General features: G+C 48.7%; 1 protein-coding gene across 1 annotated transcript in view; it reads right to left on the bottom strand.

Annotated features, from left to right (window-relative positions):
• The window catches only part of LOC144166164 (chromosome-associated kinesin KIF4A-like), a 104,141-nt gene extending 91,214 nt beyond the window's left edge, over positions 1 to 12,927 (bottom strand). Inside the window, exons 1-10 of the mRNA XM_077695787.1 lie at positions 12,839 to 12,927; positions 8,769 to 9,010; positions 8,062 to 8,252; positions 6,390 to 6,479; positions 6,008 to 6,269; positions 5,812 to 5,922; positions 5,093 to 5,268; positions 4,114 to 4,329; positions 3,185 to 3,243; positions 629 to 710 (exon numbers count right to left, since the gene is read on the bottom strand). Coding sequence (XP_077551913.1) covers positions 629 to 710; positions 3,185 to 3,243; positions 4,114 to 4,329; positions 5,093 to 5,268; positions 5,812 to 5,922; positions 6,008 to 6,269; positions 6,390 to 6,479; positions 8,062 to 8,252; positions 8,769 to 9,000 — 1,419 coding nt within the window. The 5' untranslated portion in view covers positions 9,001 to 9,010; positions 12,839 to 12,927. The remainder of the gene's footprint in view (positions 1 to 628; positions 711 to 3,184; positions 3,244 to 4,113; positions 4,330 to 5,092; positions 5,269 to 5,811; positions 5,923 to 6,007; positions 6,270 to 6,389; positions 6,480 to 8,061; positions 8,253 to 8,768; positions 9,011 to 12,838) is intronic.
• Positions 12,928 to 18,288: the final 5,361 nt, after the last annotated feature.

Here is an 18,288-nt window from a genome sequence, read left to right as displayed (position 1 = left end):
GACAAAACAAAAAAAGGTTCACTTTATGCTGCCAGGCTGGAAAAAAAGCACAGCATTCTTCTGAAAAACCCATCGTAAAGCATTGGTGCAAGCAAGGCTGACATATCTGACTGACAGCTGAAGAATGAGTAAACCCAGGACATGACCCATGGGCATTGACTTATTGGGAGTTTTAGCCATTTTCGATGCAGTTCCCAAATGAGCAGAAAATTCTTTAGGGGCCAAGCCCCTGAGGGGCAGGGGCTGTTGGGGTCTTCTGTCGTCGTAATGTAGTCACGGTACTAAGACACTGGAGAAATCGTCGACGCCTGGCACTAGAATGTAATGCGTACTAACATGCCTCGCACTAAAACGTAATGCGTACTGAAACAACACCCGGACACTCGTTTACACCTCGCGCTAGAGAGCTTCGGGCTTCAAAGACAAGAGACTTTTGATAGCAAATCTGTATACCTCCAGCCCCAACGGTTCGATCTCCGTTGGCAAAAACGCCGAGGCGCCAAGAATACACTTATGCACTGCGTGCTTCGCCCCTCCCCAGGCAGAATTTTTCTGTCAGGGGAAATACAAGTCCATTCAGTGACACAGCTACGGAACAACACCCAAAGGAAACGGAAGCAGTACTCACAGAGAACTCCATTATGGAGGTCTGAAGATCGTGGAGGAGAACGGCAGCGTGGTCGCCGTTGGCATCTGCCAACGTGCTGCTCCTGAAACGCAAACGTGGCCATCTAACACAGCTTCCCCTGTGCTTGTAATTTCTGCACCCAGGTAGCATGCAGAGACAGAAATGCTTGAGGTGAAAGAAAGTGACAACATCAACAACAGCTACTACAAAGCAAGTGCTACACAGTTCCTCAACACATTCAGAAGCAATTACGAGTTCACTGTTTAAGGGGGGAGGTGGGGATCGGAGCAAACTTTTTTTATTTTTTGACATAGAGTAATGAAATTTGGTAGGTGCATTGAAAAACGCTCCAAATGGTGAAATTTGAAATTTCAGGATGATACCTTCAGTAGTTTTTGTGTTACAGAAGTGTACATGTTGCCTGCTCGTGGAAAGCCTAGCAAGGTATGGACATATGGTAGGAAGTTCAGAATACTTTTCAATTGTAGTCAAAAGAACACTACAGGGTATGACATTCTTCGAATTTTTTTTACAGAGAACATTATTTTCTCCTGTACCCAGTAGTATACATCTGACTCAGCTGTAAATGTCACATAAAAAAAATAACTAGTCCCTAAAATGAAAATCTGAGAAAGTCATACCCTGCAGAACTCTTCAAGGATCAAAATAAAACAGACAGTGTCAAAATCCGCCCAGTGGTTGCCATGTTATCCTTTCCACGAGCAACGAAGAACTCATAAAACGCACTTTTGAGAAAACGGCTCTTAAAGTTTACGAAGACTTCACGATTTTTCAAACGGCACCAGCAGTATAGTCCTTGCTGTCCTTGCTTGGGGACAACGTCAAAGACCTTTGCCCTTCGATTTGGTGCATCTGGGAGGCCTTCCTGGCCAATTGAAGGTTTTTATGTGCAGGCCTTCAGATGGCAGAAGCACCAGTTTTACACCTAGTGTACCACAAAGTTCACTATGGGCTACTAGGGTACCTAAACTTTGCTTGATGTATGCCTAATGCCTAGCTGTCTCCAAAATGAAGAGTAAGGCATGGTTTCGTTTTATATGAATGTGCCAGCAGACTTTCAGCAGATTTCTGGGTGTCATAATCTTGCTGAAGCTACAGCTTAGTACATGAGGGTGTTCAGAGTCAAAAAGTTATATCTGGGCATCACAAGCATAAGATGAGCTATTTGAAAGCAGAATATAGTTCTTTTACACAATTACAACACTGATTATTATTAGCATACCATGCTGTTCACCTACCATGCTGTTCACCATGCTGTTCAATCATTGCAAAATAGACAACAGAATTGCAAACATTGCAAAAATAGAAAACCCAATCAAAATATCGAAGTGTAAAACGCTGCAGCCTTACGGCATCTTTTCTAATTTAACACTGAAAATATAATTTTGTAATCCCAGACTTCGTTGTACGAACTAGTTTAGAGCCACGGCAAAAGTTTTTCAAATAAGCTGGGTGACAGTTCATTGCACCCCCCCCCCGCCCCCCCCCCCCACCCCCTCTTCCAATCAATCCCCTACGCACCTGTTCCCCACAATCGTAATTTAGGTAACCTTACTATGGTTGGCCACTTCGCGTACATCAATTATTATTACTCGCGTGCAATAGCAACCGATCCCGCTATCGGCCGCTGCCCGAACACGTCGTGCCTAGCGTCTGCAGCGTGCACTGCCACTTCTGGCGAGTCGGTCATTCCATTCTCGAAGCTCGCGAGCTTGTTGTGAAATACAGCAATAACTCAGCGTTTTCTAACACCGCAATGCAACCAAAAGTTCGCTTCACGAACCGCAATTGTAGACGCACGGACCGCGCTTCCCACTCAAGGACAGACCACGGCGACGTCACGGCACGTTTTCGATGCATCTTTCGAGCCGCACACTTCCCTATCTGGCACACGACCTGAAGCATTATCGCCGCAATAACTGTAATCAGTACTGCAACAGATAAAACGAGTAAACTGCAACCGAGTCGACCGGAAAACTTTGAAAACATCGGCGGAGCGCACTCAGCGTAAAATGCGCAGCAGCGCCGCGGCCATGTTTTTGCTGTCATGGCGACGCCCAATCAAGAGAGCCGTATCAAAAAAGGCGGCCGGACAGCCAATTGCGTGTTACAATCTATCGGTTTCTTCATTTCACTACCTTTCTCTTTCTGCCGTTTGTGCGTTTATGAGCCAGCGATAACAAAAGGAGCGACTGTAAAATGAAAGTTGAAGAGTCGGCCGATCTAACGCGACCAAGATGGCGGCGCCCGGTGGCGTCGTTCCGGAGATACAGCGCTGCGAAAATTGTCGTGTTTTTGTCATTTTGAGGAAATATTTTGCCACCTCAGCCGATATAAATATTTTTCTTTGGCACTTCGCGATCGTTTGCGGCGGGGAAACTTTGTGAACGCATAGAATATAACACGTGCAGTCCGAAAATGTGACTTCCGAAAAAATGATTTTTTGGTCACTTTTCACAATCTGATCCCTGCGTCCCCCCTTAATGCACTTTGCTTGTGAGAGAAGGAGAAAGAAGGGCAGACCAGTGCACTCACTCTATCTTCAGCTGCACCTGAGCGACCACTTGGTTCAGCTTCTCCAATTCTAGGGTTTTCTGGAAAAAAGGCAACACGAAATGCTCCCACAAGGCTAGCAACAAAGCTGGGAAGTGTACAGGTGAAGTAAAAGATGGGGTATGCTCCATTTATAAAGACTAGTTGAAGCACAAAGGAGTGCCGGGCAGGCGGTAGCACATTCCTCAGCCTCTCCTATGTGCCGCTACCTCAAATCAGATCAGTTGAGCCTCTTCGCTTCCAGCATGGCCCCTTGAGGAGGAGAGCCTTGCCTTTCCTTGGGAAATCCTGCGAGTTCCCTCTGATGCGAAAGCGTAAGCTCTTATTGACCGCAGGACCTATCAGAAAGAACTGTATTCCCGCGTGGGCATAAGTTCCGCACTTGCCCCTCCCTAGAGTTCAAGGCGAGCCCTCACTGGCGTTTTGTTTTTTGGCTGAATGAAGACTCCAATTACTTTGTGGAGGATGCTGGGACACGGGCAAAGGACGGGCCACAACTGCATGGGGTGTTTTTTCTAACTTCCAAGCTTGAGTCTGGATCCACAAAAGCTGTGTGAAGAAGTTTTCTGGGTAACACATGGCAAGTAAGATACAACTTACAGTCGCCATGGTGCACGGGACATGGTCACAAGGTCGAGAGTTTCTCACACTGATATCCGCAACTTCACAGCCACAAGAGCAAAAGCAACATTATCAACCGCGCAAACGTTCCACAATTCCCTCCTGAATGCAAGAGAGCCCCCGAATACGTTCACCACTCACTGCCAAAGCTCGTCGCCATAAATGTCACACCAGTCATACCGACGGTCCCTTCCAAACAACAGGCGTGCGACACGCCTGATCTAGTGTCCCGCCAGCCACAACCCTCGCAAGCCCGGCCCGTAGACTTGCAGGGTAAGCCGGGCACTCACCACAACCAGCCGTTCGGACAGCTCGCCCAGTCGGTCGAGGGCACCGTGCAGCTCCCCGGTCAGGCGCTGGTTCTCCGACTCAAGCTCCGCGCTGCGCGAGAGCACCAGCGAAAGCTCCTTCCGGGTCATGTCGTCTCCGGACAAACTCGAAGACTCCTCCCCGCTGTCGCCCTGGGCTGCCCCGCACTTCTTCAGCTGCATCAGGGCCTCTTGCAGCTGCAAGGGGCAGGAGTTTCGGAAGCAAAGCTTTTTGCCTTTGCCGCTGGTGTCCACAGAAAACTCCCAGCAACAAATAAAAGAAGCTACTGGCACCATCAGGAATCGAACCTGCAACGAATAGAAAAACAGAGCGAGGGCCCGTTGTCTTACCAATTGAACTAGGAGCCCACGCGGAGACGGGGGAGACAGACAATGCACTCACCAAGCACATCTGCGGGTACCCCCGTGCGTTCCCGCTGAATGCCACGTGATAGCGTCACACGACCTACTGCGCCACTGTGCACTCCGCCCACGGCACGTGTAGCCGCCGCGTGCGCGCCTTGCGCATGAGCTAGGAGTTATCAAAATTAAAGGAAGCTCACAGCGACGCATGGCATCGCACACACGGCGGTGGCGGCAGAGACGGAGGAGAAGTGCAATCGTCTGACACCGGATTTGAGCTTCCTTTCATTTTATGAAAGAAGAATTTCCACTTATGTGCTTCACCAATACAACTCAACCAACCACCATTTATGAATCACGCATTCATTTAACCTTAGCAAAGAATATCTCTTTACGTAATAAAGGGTGTAAAGTGCTTGTAATTGTCTGTTTTCATTCGTTTCACAGTAACATGTGTGAATTTAAGCGACATCGCATGGGTAATCGCTGTGGGTGTCGTTTAAAGCCTCGTTTTCTGACCGCCTCCATAGGGTGAATTAGCGCACATTTTTTTCCGATGAGCAAGGACAGGTTGATGCAGTCAGCAAGACAGACTTGCCTGTTGGCGAAGCTGGGCCACTTCTGCCTGAGTCGGGTCAATGTTGACCACGGGCTTGTTCTTGATCTTGCGTGCCCGGTCTGCGTACCGCAGCGTGTTCAGCGTCTCCTCCAGGTTGCTGTCTGCGGGACTCACGCATGCGATCATGACTGTGTGGCTGTTGCCACCCAGTGAGTCTGCGAGAAAATGGGGGGAGAGGGAAATTGAGAAACTGAGCGCGTTGCAGAGGAATGAGCTCAGTAGCAAGCTCCGAACGGTCACACCTCCAAGAGATACAAACAGCACAAGCGCGTGCAATGGGTGCACCCTAAACTTCGTAAGGGAAAACAATTAAAATGCTGCAGCAATAGTTTTTTTTTGTGCTTGAGTTTAACGAGTACCGATAGGAAATTGTTTGTGTAATCTAGAAAAGAGAAGAACAAAATCCGTCCAAAATTGTTAGAGGAGTTGTTGGGTCCCTAGAGGATTCTCCCAGGGAAATCATGAAAGCCACCTGGTTGCCCCTGCTGTTTAACACGAGTGTTGGTACCACGAACGAAATCAGCATTAAGTGTTCTGATCTCTAGGCCCAGCATTGATAAGCATGTCTCACACTTGGACTCGTGGCACAAGTAGGACCTTAGCTAATGACGTGGCAGCGTCCTGCAGCATTTCTTGCACGGCCGTCCCTGGCAAGAACCAATTGGCATGCAATAGCGCAACATCGTGCCAACACTAGCCTTTGAGCAAGCGGGTGAGCTTGGAGTCCCTGTACGGCACGTGGGAGCTCCCATCACAGAGAGCACTGATCACGTTTCCCAGAGACAGCAGGCCTCTGTTGATGTTGATTCCTGTGAAAGAAGGATTGAGAAGAGCACAAGCTCGGCATCCACGTGCTCAAGAAAGAAGAGGCGCCCGCAGAATGAGTCCACTGACCCTCTCTCAGCCGCTCGCCAACGGCCTTGGTTTTTCCGGCCCGCTCCGAGCCTGCCAGGTCGACCAGGTGGAACTTGGCCACTGTGGCAGCCGCAGCGCTGCCCTGGTCCTGCTGCTCCACCGTCAGCGTGAAGATGGCGTGCGACCGGGAGGAGCGCAGGTTCATCTCGGTCGACGCCGTGCTCCGGGAGGCAGATCCCACCTCGAGCAGCCTGATCGTCTCGTCGCAGGCAGTCACAGCCAACTCTGTCAAATTGGGAATCTGCACGTGCATGCAAGGCCCCATTTCTTCATGCAGCAATGAGGGGCCACCAGCAAAGTGAGCACTACAGACGAAACCCCTTGGGTGCCAGGGCACTGGCCGCTGGTGTGCAGACCTGACCTTGATTGCCCCGCCAGTGTCCTCTCGGATGGCGAGCGCTTCCCTTTCCTGGCTCCTCGAGAACAGGTCAAAGACGTCCTCCTTGTAGATCTGTGCGAGGAGTTTGTGGGAAAGAACTTTTCAATAAGAGAGCTCAACAACACATTTAGCACATGCTCGTTTGTTTGGGTACTGCACAGTTTGTGAAGAGGCAGTGTAGCTAGCAGAAGCACCGATCTGAACACTGAAGATTTTCTGAAGGGAGAGCCCACACGTTGACTATTCCCAGCAGGTGCGACACAGTTAGCCACATAGGCAGCACATGACTAACGTTTGAATCTCAAACACTGCAAAAATGGAGGGAAACATTCGTGCCAAGAAAGTAGCATACGCTTAGGTGAAAGCCATCCAGAGAAAAATTGCACTTCCATAAATTCCAGCCACCATGTGTTGACGCTTGAACAAGCGGCTCCCTCTTAGCACGACAGAGTTGGAAAAACGCGATTACCAGCTGTGCAGCAAACAACTGCACACCTTTGTACATTTCCTTTTCCATTTGTCACTGTGAGGAAACAACAACAGATGTGCAGCATTGGTAACACCACGTTGAAAGCTAAGACCCACATATTTTAAATTCCAGTACAGAATCACACTGCACAGAGTCCACCGGTTGCCTAGAGACACAGTGGGGGGAGGGGAGATGCATGCTTGCATTGATGCCACAGTAAAGCTCCCATTAGACCTGTTTGCTGCATAAGTTCATTTGGAGAATCACAAGAACTAGATTACAGCTAAAAAAACAAATAGCAAACACGTACCTACAAGAAAAAGGAAGCGTCAGGTGGTTTAGCAACCCTCCCAGCTTTTTTTAATGGTGCGAGATGAAAGAAACACAATTGCAGGGTTCGTACAGGCTTTAAAAGCAAAAATTCAAGGGTTTTCAAGGACTTTCAAGGACCAGAAAAGACATTTTCAAGGTCCCCACCTAATGTTTTATCTGCGATTATCTTTCAACACAATGCAAAAGTTCTTCATTGCACAATACCTAAGTGCATTAGTGCACATTTAGATAGGCGCTAACGGATTCGTGAATGCTCCCCCAGCTTCATTTTTTTATTTCATGGTTGGTATTCAGAGCTTTTTTTCCTCCTGGGTGATTTGCTCACGTTGTTTGATTTCAAGACTTAGTTAATGTTGCCTGCATCTCCTGCTTTGTCAGCAAGAGTATCAGCTGAAACTAAATCCGCAAGTGTTGCTGCAATGCAGGGCGAACTATGTAGCACAATTTGCACATGAAAGCAGACGCAGGTGGAGTGCATGAGGCACAGCAAACATGCAATGAGCGAGCGTCCACAGACTAGACGGAAGATGCAAGATAGAGAACGGAAGCCGGCTTTCACTGGATTGTATCGTGATACGGATTGGATTGAGAAGTGCCTGCTCCCAATGTTGCCTCGTAATGATGAAAATCCACAAAACTAGTAACTTCACGCAATACACTGAAAATTGATTGTTACAATGTTTCTTTACATTTGTTAACACCTAAAATCCACGACAAACACTTTAAATTCTTGTGAAAAGACAGGGTCATTGATTCTCCCCAGAATAATCGAGGGTTTTCAGGGACCTGTGCGAACCATGACAAGCAATGCCTCTGGCAGGACACATGCAGATGACACGCACACACGCTCACCTCGAGGAAGGAGGCTCGGACACGGAAGACCTTGTCCCTGGCCTGGGCAATGCGCTGGAAGATGTCCTGCACAGCCCTGGGGATGATGCCCACTTCCTCAGATGCGGCACTGGACGAGGAGCAGGCTGTTCCCATTGTGAAGGTCTTGCCCGACCCCGTCTGGCCATAGGCAAGGATGGTGACGTTGAAGCCTGCGGCACGACACGCAAACATCCAAGACTTGCCAACAGGCAAGGAAACGTGTGGAAACACTGCTCTGCCAAGATGCCAATGACACCGCCTCACAAAGCTGGCTTTGGACGACTTAGAAATGGTGCTTCAGGCAGAGAGTGGAATGCTAAGAAAAGGGTGCCTCCTGTTGCTGCTGTAGCTGTAACGCTGCACAGTGGTGCAAAAACCCGCCACAAATCCCTGTCGCGTTAGGTTCCCTTCGTCTTTAAATAAGAGCGCTGAGCTGTGGCAGCATGATTTTGATTGATTGTGGGGTTTAACGCGCCGACACTACAAACGATGAGGCGCACCTTAGTGGAGGGCTCAGAATTAATTTTGACCACCTACAGGGGGTCTTTAACTTGCGCCAAAATCTGAACACATTGGCGTTTTCACTTTTCGCCTCCATCAGAATACCAGCCCCCGCAACTGGGATCGATCCCGCATCCCTGAGCGTAGCAGCACAACGCCTGGGTTCCAACGAAGAAGCGGCTCACCTTCAAACAGCTTCGGTATCAGACCGGAGACGCAAGTGTCGTAGACCGATGTTTGGCGAGTCTCCTCGTCAAAGACGTAGTCGAATTTGAAGGCCTTGTCGCTGCCTAGCACGATGGTCTGCTCATTGGGGAGAGCACGCGTGCGCACCTGGCAGCCTTCGATGAGCTCCTTGGTCACGAGAGGTCGGCAGCGAACAGCCACCCGAACGGGAATCGTCTTCCCCAGCTCCATCGGGACACCTCTGAAGAAGACTCGGGGTTAATCACCGCGTGCAAAGCGATGTCAGCAACGCCAAACACGACAGATGGCACATGTACTCGTAAGCACACTCAAGCACTTCCCCTCATTGCTCAGCTCACCACTTGGATCCCTTTAACACGACGTGCGAAAAACAAAGGACTGGCACTCAACTGTGTTCCGTAGAGAGTGTCGAATGGTCTTTGAATGGGCTTATTTGTAGGATAAACACTTTTCTGTTCTAGGGCGGTAGGAACAGCAGACATCAGTGTGCAAGGTGGTGATTCCAATATCTAATACCTGTAAGTGCTCTTGGTCAGGTAACTCGGTGAATGATTGTCTGAATCACCCAATCGTCCAAATGTTGATAAAGCATTGTCTACCAAATAGTGAATGTATTTAAGTTACCACAGCTTTGCTCCGAGTCTCAGTTCCAGCTCTCGATGAGTGTGTGAAAGAAAAAATGTTACAGAGTATAGGGGCTACCCACGAACTTCGATGTTGGATAAAAAGACCACAGTCAAAGCTCTCATTCACTGATTAATGTCAGCAGCGTCAAGGAGTTGTCTAGGGAAGCGTCTTGGAAATCCACCAGCCCATCCTCCTCTATGCATACTAACAGCAAACAGCAGCGGTGAGAACTCGGCAAACACGGATGCCGATGCATGGTGGCGTACGCACCCACCAACAAGCAGACGAACCTTCAGAGGAAGCCGGCCACATATCACATTCCCTGACAAACATTGGTCACTACCTCGTAATGCAAGTCCTACCGTAGTCCGCAACCACAGATGTTGCGTGGATCCCTTAGCAGAAGTGACTGAAGACACTACAAGACGTGCAGTGTGAAGCTACACAACATACGCTGCCACATTACTAAACCGTACATCACGGAGCTCCTCCACCCCGTTCTCGGGCAGCCGTGGAGGGGCACATCCTCACTGACCCCCTCACGGGCAAGGAAAAAAATACACGTAAAGCGGCATTTTACCATAAAGCAATAAAAATACATGTAAACCACTGAACTAGTTCGAAAAGCAATAGTAGGATGGTGGGTTAGGGTAGGGCGTGACTGCAGTTTGCCTTCATAATTAAGCGGCTTAAGCAGGTGCGTGCTAATGCGATTCCGCTGCCTTCAAATTCATTCACTTCCCCTAGTTTGGCCACGTCTGCATTTTTGGAGTTTTCGTGCCAGCACTACCGTCGAGCAGAACAGCTCTCAATCCTGTAGTATTGAATAAACAATCTTAATGGCCGAGATAAAGCGAATTCCCATACAGCACACCATTAGACAGCAAGACAAGACCGTGGGGACAAAACTCACAAGTGTTGAGACCATCTACACATTTTCGTTCCGAGCAAGATTAGCTCGGCAATCGATGTCTACGAATGGAGCGCAAAGCATAGAAGCCGGCTCTCTAAGCTTTCATCGCAAGACCAGGTGCGGAAGAAAATTTTGCAACACTGCTACACGCTCCGCGTGTCATTGCAGTCATTAGCTAAGTTTCCTTTTCAAAAGGGTGATGTTATACTTGGTTACAACAAAAGAAAGGCACCACCTCATGTAGTGTATCACTCCGCCAAAGCGCCGGACCCGTGACGTCAGTGCGCGCGCGTTTTGAAAGGGGTTTGCTATGAATGCGTGATATCGTCTGCCTTGTCTCACGCAGTTTGTTTGTCGTCACTGGAGTCGTTTATAAGCATGTTAGGTCCAAAAAATCACGGGAACGGCTCACGCCATGTTCAAAGTATTCCCAGTAACGCCCTACTTGCGCCGCGCGGAGAAACATCCGGCAACGGTGATAAGGCACAGCGGCATATTCCGGTTAGGTACCTATACTTTTTAGGTACCTATACTTGAAAAGCGTGGACACGCAGTGGTTAAGAAAGACTAGAAGGCTAACGATGAAATACGGAGAGAACAGTGGAGAATCCAAAACAGCCAAGGTAACCAAAAAAGAGGCAAGGCAGATTGAAACGAATAAATGGAGGGAAAAAATGGAAGCTAAAACGTCGTTAGAGATGTACAGGGCTGAGAAAATGAACATCAGAAAGGAAAATTTCTACGATAATTGCCAGGGCAGTGCTTTGCTTTTTGAGGCTAGAGCAGGTTGCCTGCGAACTAAGAGTTTTGTGGGGAAGTATTCACAAAATGATGGGGTATGTGTGGTCTGCGGAAAAGAAACAGAAACTATGCGGCACATAGTGTTAGAAGTGAGGGTATCCATCCAAATCTACATGAAGGGAATATTGGGCTTCCAGAAGCCCTAGGATTTAAGGGTATCAGAGAGGAAGTTAACTTCAAGGCTGTCGAGGGGACGAAAAGAAGATTAGAATGCTGGTGGACGAAAAGCAGAGAGGGGAATATTGCCTAGGACAGTTACCACCTGTAACAGGGAAAAGAAAGTATTTCGGGCCTAATAAACTTTAGTGCCTGCCCTAAGCAGCGCTAGTATTAAACCAAGAGTGTAAAACATGGTTATATTAGTCCTTTTTGGTAAGATGACATATCATCACCCCGCTTCAAAGGAGAAACCAATAGCAATCATCATCAATCATCATCGTTGTTGGTGGACGAAAAGCAGAGAGGGGAATATTGCCTAGGACAGTTACCACCTATAACAGGAAAAAAAAAGTATTTTGTGCCTAATAAGCTTCTTGTGCCTGCCCTAAGCAGCGCTAGTATTAAACCAAGAGTGTAAAACATGGGTATAATGGTCCTTTTTTGTAAGATGACATGTCATCACCCCGATACAAAGGGGAAACCAATAGCAATCATCATCATCATAATCGGTGCCGTTCTTAAGTCGTCACCGAGTATACACACGTGATATGGTGTACCCCAGCTGCATTTTCAGAAATTTAAAAAGTTTATTCATGCACCAGTGTCAACTCCACACCAGTTCCTAACACTTATTCATACAGGTATATAGCAACGAGTGATTGCCCAGAAAAATGAGAGTCTCCGAACAGAAGGGCGCTGCTCTTCGCGTTGAAACGTCAAGCGTACCACTAGGCTACAGGTTCCAAAATAAAGCTTGGGCATACTGAATAACTGCTCAAAAAGAACTGTCCGGTCAAAAAAGAAAGTGGGAAGATCCGTGAATTGAACCTAGAGCTGAGCGTATCGGTGTCGCATTCCTCCTTTGAAAACCCCGTCCACCCCAACCACCGCTAGCACAGCAAAAACCCTCGTTTCGGCGGTGCCCACGAACGTATGGTCGCGATCAATTTGAAGCTGATCACTCGAGTGGCGAAGAAAGAAGCAGTAGCGCTATGTTACGGGTTGTAGCATGGTTGTATCATGCAAGAGACTACGAGGGAAAGAAGGCGGCGCTATTCTGCATTTCCAATTCTGAAATCGGCCGCTATGCAGCTACGAAGGCCCGCCGTTCAATGCTCCCGCGATCACCTTCGAATTGATCGCGACTACGCCACGTCAATGAGACGCACTAGTAGATAGTGGGGAATTTAAAGCCCCCTTAAAACTAGCCCTATCAACGAACAGGCAGACCGCCAAACGAGGGTAGCAAGCGGCGGCAACGGCAAAAGCGCCACCAAAGGCTATGCGGGCAAAATAGCCTTTAAATTTGAAGCGTGGCTCCTGAACAGCGTTTTTAAATCAATGCTAGAGGGGTGTTAGCGAAGCATTTTTTTAATTGTGATAGCAACCCCTAAGGTACCGTGTAGTGAAACAGTGGGGTCGTGGGAGGAACGTAGACCGCCTTGCGAACTGACGTGAAAAACGGCCAAAAGCGTCATTACATTGGGGCGAGAGGTGCGCTCGCAGCGAATGGGTTCACCTGTTCGGTATTAAGCGGTATAAACTCACCCTTTGGCACTAGGAATAGGCAGGTCCCTCGATAAGCAGAATTCCACTAGACGCGTGACACGACCGAGCTTTGAAAATGAAGGCGCGCAGTGTTGCCAACCGCTTTTGACCGCAACGCCCCGTACCGGGCCTGAAAAGGTGAAAAGGCCCTACCTGGCCCTACTGCGCCCTACGTTCTGCCCTAAGCTAAAAAATTACTTTCGCGGCAAATCTGTCAATGTGCTTGAATTTTTACGCCTTTGTTTTAGTTATTTATGTCGTTTTTGTTGGTTTGTTTTAGTACTTTTACAGCGAACCTGAGTAGGTCTCGCTTTTACAATGCAGCGTGCGCGGACAAATCGGCGTAAAACGGAATTTTTAACGTCAGCGCTGTTTAAGCGTTTACCAAGAAGTGAGCGCTAGGACAACAGGGACAAGCTCATTGACACACACAAGGCCCTGGTTGCGCTTATCCCCTTAGCGCCCTGCGTGTGCCCACTCGCGTGTCACGGTTGTCTGGCATAATCTGCAAACACGCCCAAACCAGCACTCAGCTTTCAGCGTTACCAAACAAAAACGACAAGAAAGAATACCGAGCGCACGTGAGCGTGCGCCTCGTGAGGAGCGCCCGGTTATCTGTATGTCTCGACCTCAGGGATGGCCAACACTCTGCCCAGCGTTCATGGCATGATCTCTCGCGTGGTGGTGGTGGCCGAAAAAAGGGCGCATACCCACTTGCTGTCAGTTCACGTGCGTTTGCGCCTGAAGTGGGGAGCACAGACGCCGACTTCGCGCTGCAGGCCGGCCGAGTTCACAAAGCACATTTCCGCGAGAATTCTAGCGCGTGATAACGCGGCCCACTGTGGGAAAGATGTGAAAACTGCAGCACACAGGACGATCCGAGTCTGGCAGCCATAGAGAACTAAATTTTAGGGGCAAGTTTTGAAATCGATGTGATGTGCAAAAGCCGGGTCTCCGACGAAGGAAGAGGGGCCGCCAGCTCTGCTGTTTCTCCAGCAGCTTGCACCACTATGCGGCCATTTTTTTAACAGCGGAGCTTTTGTATACAGACCGTAAGTTCGCCTTTGCGGGAACAAATACCAAGAAAATGCTGAGCGCTTGTTAGCGCATGCCTCGCGGCGACCGCCGAGCGTCCTCGGAACGCGCAGTGGATTTAGCAAAAAAAGAAAAAATCTGGAAGAAACGCCGAGGAGCGAGAAAGTGGCCGGCGAGCGCTCGAGAGCGCTGCCTCGACCTCCGAATCCCCGGCTTGCGCAGTATGGAGGAGCAAAAAAACCTCCAGCGCTGTCATCAAGCCCTACCGTGCATGTAAAAAAAAAAAAAAAAGCTCCGGCACTAATGCTAAAGCTGAAAAGACAGCCTGCTTGGTAGAGGTCACCGAGGCCACATAATTATCGACAATCCGTTATGGATAATTGGAGACATGGCTACGGGTGTGCCAATTCTTCCCGAGGCGACTTGCAGATCCCGCCACCGCTTCCTCGAGTCAATGACGAAGAGCTGGTGGAAGTCTACAATTCCGAGGATGGCTTTGCATCCACCACTCGCCGCGAAGAAGACGACGACCTCTTTGATGCATATATGGCGATTACTAGCACCGCAACTATGCAAATAAACAATGATACTGAAACTAAACTATGTGTCCGGCAACGCTCACCTACAACAGCTGCGCCAATTCGAGTCTTGCGCGCGAGTGCAAGCTTCCATGAATTTTTTTTTTCTCCAGAGCTAGTTCTTTGTGTCGCTTCTTGAAGGGTTCCTGGAAGTACGTTTTGGTCGGTGTTCGTGCGGTGCAGACACATGCACCTTGAGGGGCTTCCGTAGCGACGTTTTGACCGGTGTTTTTTACAGTCCGAGGACGCTCACATCCCCGATAACCCATTTATGCGCGCAAGGGAGGAGGAGGGGGTGGTTTGTACGCGCGGCCAGGCTTCACGTGCTGACCGATTAAGAACCAATATTCCGATAGAATAGTTACTAGATAACAGCTGTGACCCCTGTTTGATCAAAACTATCACAAAACACAATATATAGTAACTAGCCGCTAAGATGTACCGTACTCTGAGTTTCATTAATTTTCATGATTACTGAGTTCACAGTGAAGTTTTAATTATTAATAATTACCGCTTGCTATCAGCACATCTGCCCCTGCGGGAGGAAAATGGGCATCCCCTTGTCCGCTACAATGAAGTCCTTGGAAGTTTCATTCAGCTAACCGGCTAGGAAGTATGCTCAATCGCAACGCACAAATAAACGTATAGTTTATTTCATCCACTCCTTGGTCCACAGCTTCGCTGATCACCCTTCTTCAGAGGGCACAAGGGCACTGAATTTTTCATTCATTTTCTGTCGGTTTCAGGATCCAGAATTATTTCTATCCCATGCTAACAATGGGCAGATACTAATTATGTGACGTCATCGAAACCGCCATACAAGTGACAATCATAGAGTTTCACATTGCTATACACTATAGATTAGCCGGTATTGACTCTTTCGTATGCCGACAGACACTCTATCCTCCATTTGATAGACAGCAGCTAGCTTTCTCGCAGTTAGTTTAGAACAGCTTAGAACAGCTATCTTTCTCGCGGATAGTTAACATTCCATTCTTAATTATGACGTCTTCTTTTTCTGGGCGCATGCTGCTCCCTCGCTGTCGTTTTCTGGTTTGTCTGATACAAGCATATCGGGACAGAAGGCGCGGCAACATGATTGGCCGGTTTAAATGACGTCACGTAGCAGAAAACCGGATGTCATGTTGCTTTTTTTTTGCGTTCAGATCTCTCATGGCGGTGGAGCGTTGGTGAATGATCAGGCGCACGTGTTGCTCTTGTCTCGAAAATTTTCATTGTGGGGTACCTTAGTCGGCGATGCCCTGCTGAAAATTGTGTTAGTATGAATCCCGCTTGTTGCGATTTGTTAGCATGGCCACAGTTTGCTTTCGAGGACCCATCACGGCTGGCGAATGACGAGTTGCGCCCGCAGAATAATTTGCCCTGCTCATTAGCTTTAGGGCGGCGTGGTTCTTAGGTTCAAGTTGCTGCCCGTTACGTCGACTCTTCAAATGCGTGTTCGAAGCGCCGTCCTCTCAGCAAGAAGTATACACGCTGAAGCGCAGACCTTCGCAAACTGAACACAGAGGTAACCAAGGAGCGCTCGTATGTGTACAGTAGAATACTAGTAAGAGCCCGTAACTTTTAGATGCAACGCATCTCATGCTCGCTCCTCAGTCCTTCCTGCGTCTGTCCGGCGTTGTCCGCACAGCTGCGCCTCTCCTCCTCTCCTCTCTCCGATAGCGAACACTCTCTCCCAAACAGCTGCGGGTTGGCGCAGCGCGCTCTCACTCCGTTGCTAGGCGCCGGTGGGCGGCGCTGCGCATGTGCAGTACTTTCTCTCTCCGCGCTCTCCTCTCCTTCGGGCGCTGTGAATATAAAGCGGCATGCCGCCCTCCGACGGTCTCAGTCGACGGTCGTCCGCGTTACGCTTGCACTCTCTCGCAATACTCGACGATTGCTTCGAGCCCCTAACTGTGCACTTTACGGACCACAAGGCACTCATTCGCGCAGGCGCGTAGCCAGGATTTTTTTTCTGGGGGGGTTGAAGTTGTTCTCAAGCCCCCCCCCCCCGACAGAACAAAAATCGCGGTAGTTTGTAAGCGTACCTAAAGGCTAAGACAAAATACATGGTTGGTTCATTAAATAGACTCCATTGTCCGGACAGCAATGATGCCAATCTTATCGCAAGCTTCAAAGGGATAGTCGAGATATTAAAGAAAACCTAAGAAGCAGTGGCGAATCCCCAGCCACTTTCCGGCAATTTCTCTATGACGTCACAGGATCCTGTTGGTACGATTGGCGCCCAACGACCTAAACCAACGCCACAAAACATGATCACACGAATGTTGAAGGGCCTCTAGTCCAATTGATCCTATCATTTGAATTTTAACTTGCTGCTAACACACTCATAACTACGTCTTAGTGCTGGCCTAAACTACATCACTGCGGCCGATATTATGTCGCTGCAGCGCGAAATTTGCAAAGTTTTTATATGTGTTGCTTTGCTTCGGTTGAAAAAAGTCTTCTGTGACTGTAATGGAACTCAGTCCCCAAAGGCTAGTTCTTTAAATTTAACAAGGTTGTATTCTGTCTTCAAATGGGCTGTGTAAGGTCTCGCTCAGATATTGGTGTTGATTATGATGGTATTTTAGTGCCAGGTGAAGTTGTAAACGGGGAAAAAATCCGCAGACCACGTGGTGCAAATCTGCGCCAGTGATAAGGGACGTATACTGCACGCACGGGCACCTTGTGCAGACATATTGCATTGAATGACCATAGTTTCATGTGATTACTTGCTTTATATCAAAGTGTGTGGTATAAAGCGGCTAGGCCTTAAGACTGAGTTTTTTTAGCTGCTGTTGTCCAAAATGCGGAAGAAAATTTTTTGTATATATATATATATATATATATATATATATATATATATATATATATATATATATATATATATATATATATATATATATATATATATATATATGAGCATTTTACGCCCGTACAGAAGCTTTCAGTGCTTTCAATGTAAGGCCAATGGAGCTCATTTTGTGCAGCCCACATCGAATCTATGCACTTACGTTATGTGTAGCGCTGGTCTGATTGCACGAACATGGTAGGATTAAGACCTCACGCAAAGCGGAATAATTCAGCCATCGGTATTGTCAAGCCTTGTCAGTTGAAATTTTCGCTTCTGTTTTGATTCTGTGACGCAGTCCACCTCGTAGCTTCCAGAGACGCTGCGCGGACATGAGAATCTGGTGCTTTGTAACAACATCAATCTGGTTAACATTTCCGTACAGCCCAATTCTCTCTCAAAATCCCCCCTCCACCTCAGTAGAACTGATCTGGACCCCTGCTCACGCCGGGCTAGGAGGTAATGAGGCGGCCCATTCTGCTGCTCGAGGGTTCACTTTCCGAGCCGGCCCCAGCCTCGTCCCCTCGCACGGTGCCAGATCAGCTAGAGATAGCCTACTCAGCTATCACGACATAGCGACACATTTCCGGCTCGCCCGCCGTGTATATCCCCCTGCTCACGTCAGTCTCGACAACGTGCAAGAACGCACGTGGCGCCTTCTGCAGACAGGCAGCCTCCCCTGTCGCGCGCTGCTCCATCGCATTCATCCGTCCTTATTTCCCTCCCCGAACTGTCCATCATGCGGCATTCCCGCCACCTTATCCCACACCATGTGGGCTTGTCCCAATGATCCTTTTCCCTCCATCACCTGCGACGAGCACTGGGAGAGGGCGCTGGGCAGCTCTGATCCGGAGGTTCAAGCCTCCCTTACGAATCGGGCTGCCATTGTCGCCGCCAGGCTAAAGCCAGCGGCCACCACGTCCCCGTAACAGAGCTTGACTAAATAAAGTTTACCTCCTCCTCCTCCTCCTCCGTACAGCCCA

Source organism: Haemaphysalis longicornis, unplaced genomic scaffold, assembly GCF_048455015.1.
Source record: "Haemaphysalis longicornis isolate Haplotype H1 unplaced genomic scaffold, Haemaphysalis longicornis Haplotype H1 scaffold_1, whole genome shotgun sequence".
NCBI classification, from domain to species: domain Eukaryota; kingdom Metazoa; phylum Arthropoda; class Arachnida; order Ixodida; family Ixodidae; genus Haemaphysalis; species Haemaphysalis longicornis.
Note: the sequence above shows the minus strand (reverse complement) of the source record. Positions and strands in the feature narration are given on the sequence as shown.